Source organism: Parathielavia appendiculata (genome assembly GCF_033297405.1).
Source record: "Parathielavia appendiculata strain CBS 731.68 unplaced genomic scaffold N657scaffold_3, whole genome shotgun sequence".
Lineage (NCBI taxonomy): Eukaryota > Fungi > Ascomycota > Sordariomycetes > Sordariales > Chaetomiaceae > Parathielavia > Parathielavia appendiculata.
The window spans coordinates 1,465,901-1,471,771 of record NW_026944222.1 but is presented as its reverse complement, the minus strand read 5'-3'; the positions used below and the strand labels follow the sequence as shown (position 1 = coordinate 1,471,771).

The 5,871-nt window shown below is 56.5% G+C and overlaps 1 protein-coding gene across 1 annotated transcript; it reads right to left on the bottom strand.

The window, feature by feature from the left end:
* Nucleotides 1–1,511: 1,511 nt before the first annotated feature.
* On the bottom strand, nucleotides 1,512–3,666 carry N657DRAFT_654443 (p53-like transcription factor; the record flags this gene model as incomplete). The annotated part of the gene is made up of 3 exons (XM_062794506.1): nucleotides 1,512–3,015; nucleotides 3,104–3,292; nucleotides 3,626–3,666. 3 exons carry the CDS (start codon nucleotides 3,664–3,666, stop codon nucleotides 1,512–1,514), a joined length of 1,734 nt encoding a protein of 577 aa, XP_062649724.1.
* Between the last annotated feature and the right edge of the window lie 2,205 nt (nucleotides 3,667–5,871).

Genomic DNA, 5,871 nt, shown 5'->3' with positions numbered 1-5,871 from the left:
TAGGAAAAATAATAATAAATTAAAGAATTAAATCTCTTGACGCAAAGAGGCAGTAATAGACCTGCCTGCTAAACTCTAGTATAGGGGTAGGTAGGACCTCTTTGCCGAACGGGGTTTGAAATAAGTGTAGATCAATATAAATGGTAAGTGTAGATAAACAACTCGCAGAAATAACACTGACGTAGGAAATGAGCAATTCAGGCCAGCATCCGACACGGCCGTCATGTAGATTCCTCTGCGCTTTTCTCCAGGTCTCCAGATCCGTTTCAAATGGACTGTCCACGGCCACCGAAACTAAGCGGAACGATCCGTCTTCCCGTAACGACTCCAATCTCAAGCCTCCTTGTATTGTACCATCTTACCGAAGCGTCAAACACACACCGAATAGGAGGGGATTACAGGTTCGCCAAGTGCCGCTGCATCATCACAAACTCCAATCAAGGTGTCCATCTACGACTCTTGTAAGTATCAAGGACATGGGCGCTCTCCGGAGGAAGCCAGCAAAGTATGGTAACTAAATGGGTCCTTGTAACGAAGACCCAAGAGTCTACGGCAAAAACATACAGGCTTGTGAAAAGAATAACACGGCCGTAAAGAATAGACATTCCCAAAAGCGGTCAGAGGCCTCAGCTCCGTGTCCCCCTGCTGAAGTTGACTTTCCTCCCGAGTTAGATCCAGTTCATCGCTCCTGATAGTTCCTGTAGCCTGGCCCGCCTTCTTCCGAAGGCCAGGGACACATACCTCCTTGACGAGGGTTAGTTCAGCGTGAGTCGACGACCCTTTCCTCAAAGTAAGGGTGAAACATAAAAAACTAGGGTCAAGGCACCGCTGGAGGGAGTGGAGAGAGAGTAAGTAAAGAAAAAGTAATGCACCGGGTATCCCTGCAAATGCCATATCTCGTTGCGTTTGACCCATCGATTCCACGATTCCCTCGAGTGAATTCGCCTTTGCTATTCCTCAAGAGGAAGACAAAATAAAAAAAGAAGAAAGCACCGCAGAACCGACAAACCTCGCCCGACCATTTTCCCTTTTCCCAATGCCGCCCTCAGTGCCGACCCAGCCCTTTGGGCCCGAGTCTCGCCTATGCCGTAAGCGCAACATAGCGAATGTTATAAGCCCAGAACAGAAGAAAGTGTCAGCACGACTTCAGGTGTCCCTGCAGAGGAAACCCCCAACCATTGCTCGATCAGATTACTCAGGTGTCTCACAGAAATACTCATTTCCCCGTACTTGCGCCAACCTATCCCATCGCGCACAAGTCAGCCAAGACAAGACGAGAGGCGTAAATCAAGACTTGTGTGTGCCATATTCCCTTCCCGTCGCATGCTGAATCATAACTTCTTCTGTTCTCCCAATGGCTTTTGCAGTCCCTGCCTGTATCCCGTCGGCTCGTTAGGCCGCAAATGCATCGCAGATATGAAAGACGGTTGTAGGGATTCGTTGTGGCCGTAATGTGACAATGTATGTAATGACCGAATTGCGCGAATGAGTCTTCATCCCCCTTCGTCGCATCAGGTCATGCTCATCGTCGAGGGCGGTGGAATCAGTGTCGGGTACTGGCCGTTAGACGTCGCCTTCCCTTCGAAGCGCCCGCACCGCTGCGAGTAGTACGGCCCTCCATGGTAGAACAGGCTTGGCAGCCCGTTCTCCATCTCGGACTTGACCTTGGTTGGGTCAAAAACTGCGCTCATCGAGTTTGTCGCGCCACTCGCGGTGACGTCGTGCCGCGGGTGCGAGAACAGCTCGACTTGCTGGTGGTGTCTCGGGTCCTGCTCACCTTCGTAGAGGGTCGCCGGGTAGTATTGGTATGCCTTGGTGTCTGTGATGGCCTTGACTTCCTCGGCCGACATCATACCGTCCATGGTCAGCTGCTCGTGATGGTGCCTCGTTCCGCCGTAGCCGCCGGAGCGTGAGTCGTAGTGCTGCCCGTAGCCTCCACCTCCCATCATGGACGAGCTTGGCGCGTACTCGCCGGGCCCGAGCATGCCCGTAGAGTAGACGCCGCCGCCGATGCTACCACCGCCTGAGCCGCCGGGCCCGCTGCTCGTGCTCCCCCTCCTTTCTGACTGGTAGTGACCCGGGGAGCGCCCGCGCACGATCATCTTGGCGGATTTCCGGTATGCCACCTTAACCCACGGGTCGGAGCCTCCTTGCTGGCCGACGTCGGCCCACAGCTCGACAATGAGGTGGTAGTACTGCTGTGCCGCCCTTCTCTTGCCGTTGTTGGCCGTCGCCTGCTTGAACTGGATGCGCTCAAACGTGTACTCGGTCGGCGCCGAGCTCTGCTGGGGCTGTCCGAAGCCGCCCTGCTCGTATCTTGAGGATGCCAGACTGCCGTCCGGGCCCGCGTAGAGGCTGCTAAGAGGGTGATGAGTGGCCTGCGGCGGTTTCGGCGACAGACGCTGCTTCTCGGGCTTGGCAATCGGTCCCTTGTCCCGCTTTGGCGTATGCTGAACCAGTTCGATGGTGTGGCTGTCGTTGTCGGACACGACAGCCGAGATGCACATGGCGAAACCATAGACGCTGTACGCTTGCGTAGATCCCGTCGGCTGAAAATGGATGGGTGTGTTGTGCAGCATGGGCGCCAGCGAGAAGGAGCAGACGCACGAGAAGTAATTGCGCCGGTAACATGTCCACTCGCCATCGGCGACGAAGAAACCCTTGTCGATGACGCCGCTTATATCCACTTTGATGGGGGTGGCCGACGCGTCGGCGTACGAGAGATGGCCGAGCGAGGTCATGGAAACCAGAGGCGGGATGCTTGGCTGGGTCTTGGTCCCAGAGTACCCCGTATCCATCTTGACGGATCCGTACGCGGCCGGTGTGCTGGTTGGTGAGAGAGGGTTATGGCGTCGTATGCCGGAGAAGGATGGAGAGCGTTGGATGTGATGGTCCGGCCTCCTAAAGGCGGGCGTAGCCGATGTGTAAACGTCTCGCACACTCAGATGTGCCCCTGGATGCGGCAATGTTGTGGACCGATGGGCATGTGCCATGCCCCGGCTGGTCGTGCTACTGCTACCGCTGTAAGCGACGTGGGGGAAAGGGTGCGCCATGGGACAGGGAGATCATAACGACGATGGAGTTGTTGGTGTGTGCTACCTACTTGGAGCCCAGTCGAGGCCTGACGTCCAGACCGCGGAAGACGGGGGGAGCGGAGGTATAAAAGTGGCCGCCTTCAGTAGAGTACGGCGTGACGGGCGGCTGGGGTACCGGTTGGATTAGACTCAGATATGAGGAAGGCTGAGTGGGCGTTTCTATTGTTGACAGGGACGTAGTGGAGCCCTGGCTAAAGCTATAGGCGAATTCGAGTTAGTAACCGGCCACACTCCAGCGTCATGCGAGACGAAGGGGGGGGGGGAAGTGGGGAGGGGGCCGCGCCGCGGGGCGAGAAGAAAGGATGAGGGGGCGGGTGTGGGACATCGTTCGTTGTGCCACGCCCGGGTGGCTTGACGCTGTGCTGCCATTGCTGGCCCTGTGCAACTCGGAATGCTGGCGGGTAGGACGGAAGAGACCGTCATACCATTGCACAACGCTGTGTTTTGCAGGGGTGTCGCAGCAGCAGCCTTAGCAGCAATCGGAAGAGCGAGCTTGACGCATGCGGCAACGGCGCGGGAGCAGGGCTCACAGCGATCGATCCCAGGTAACACGCCCGGAGCGAGCACCCATTTCTAACTCGCGCGGTGATCGACGCAAAGAAATTCGGCAACAGCAACGGCAGCAGCGATGCTGACAAGGCCACCACCAAAACGCAGAAGGGTGGGCCCAGCAGTATGATATGCCGCGAACGCCAGCTAGCGAGGAGAAAAGGAGCCAGTGGACGACTAAAGCATGGTGCAAGGGGCCTTATACTTGCACTTGCAACCAGATCTCGGATCTTGAAGGATGAGGTGGGTGATGTGCCCCGAGGTGGAGATAAGTGCGGAGGGCCGTTAAAGGGCTCATGGTAGGGTACCAAGGGTGTAAGTGCGGATGGAGGGTTCCTGTTCTTGAGAAGGTCGGGTCCTCCCCACCGTACAGAATTGAATGGTACAAGGAAGGCCGTCCAGATGGAAATAAGGGGCAATTTACGCACCACATGTCAGTTGGCGCCGGTATATCGAGGTAGTCCAGCCCGGAGCCAGAGGGAGGCGAGGGCTCGATGAAATCCTGCTATAAATCGCACCTGTTAGATCAGTCTTGCCATGTTCTGCCCAACTTCCGCCGTCCTTCTGCCTCGCCCTTGGACGTATGTTGCAGAGTTCGTAGTGAGAAAACCTGAAGAAAGATGATGATGCTGCGGCAGACTGGAAATGCCTCTGAGCTGGAGGAGCACATATTCTGGATGTGTCTTCAAGGGAACCGGCGAGTGAATGCGGCGCCGGAAATGGAACTGTGGCGCAATTAGCAACAGGCTGCAGACCGCCGACCGGCCTCAATGGCAGAGCGGTCGAGAGACGGGACCGAAGGCGAAGAGAAGGCGTGGTGGGGGCGAGACGAATGAAAAAAAAGATAGGGGTCCTTGAATGGGACGGAAACCAAGTGACTGGGGAGTAGGAAATAATAACAAAAGCTGTTTGCTTTGCTGATGCCGTTTAGCTGCTTCTTCTGATCAGACAGACAGAAATGTATGATAGGGATATTCACCCCAGCCTACCAGCCAGTGCCTCGAGCAGGGCTGCCCTAACGTCGGGGCCAGCATCTCATGTACATCCAGTACAACGAGGTACTGCTGCACCTGCAGGGGTACATTGCGCTGTGAGTCGGCCATCATAGGGTGTGGCCAGAAGCAAGCATCCACAGCAACAGCAACCTCAGCAGGGTTCTGCAGACGCACTTCAACATCGGGATGCGACCATGGCTTATGTAGGTCCACCCCAATCTTGCACGCGTGCCTCGGGGCATGCCGCCTGGTCCCGTTCTCTGAGCATGAACGGTTCAGCCGACATTTGTTGCTAGGCCGGGGATGAGGACGGCAGCAAACGGCGAACAAGATTCTCGGCGTCCCGTGCTGCTGAGCGCAATCGCAGGGAGCGAGGGGCATTGAAATGCAAGCCCTGGCCCGTCAGATCATGTCCAGCGAAAGTGCATGCAGGAGTCAGGCCCTGGCGCGAGGATCGGGAAGGGCGGGGCATTGGATTCGACTGATCAAAGAAGGACGGCTGCCTTAAACGGCGCAGCGTTGAGGCGCTAAATCTAGAGGGCTGCGTGTCCGCAGCCTCGTCGACAGCAGAGACAAAGAATGGATGACAAGGCATTGTGCAGTAGTGGTGTTTGTGCTTTTTTGGTTGTCACTGACCTTGCGATCCACAAAATGTGCAGCAGCCCGGCTTCGTTTGTCGCTTCCTGTTGCCGCGCTTTTCGTTCTGGGTGAGAATCGGCAGTTGGAGCGTTTTTCATCGCGATCAAATGGTCGTCATCTGAAAAGGCGAGGGCTGGCCGGGGTTGCTTGCACCGGTCATGACGGCGATGGCACAGGCAAGAAAGGGGAACTGGGGCAGTATGTACCTTGGGGAGTTGTTGATTCATCCGCCAATCCTCTGCTCCAGCGCGGAGCGAGGAGTCGCTGCAGGTGACCAGAGACTCTCTGAGCGTTTGCGGTGCCTATGGAAAGAGCACAGGGCGATGGTTAGCTGAAGTGTTTGGGAAGCCATGGTGTTGATTTCCGTTTGCCGCCCTCTCTCTAGTGTCCAGAGCTGGGCAACCTGGAACTTGGAAGCCGCCTTAGAAGTGTCGGGTCCGAGTCCAGTGCTGAGGGAAGTGACGGCGCAGGCACTGACTGCCTGGGGAAAGGGCGGCCTGCCAGGCGAACGACGGCCAACAAGGGTCGACCGGGGAGCGAGTAGCCTGGCAGGACCCGTGGAAAGCCGTCCACTTGCTCCTTCCCAAACTGCC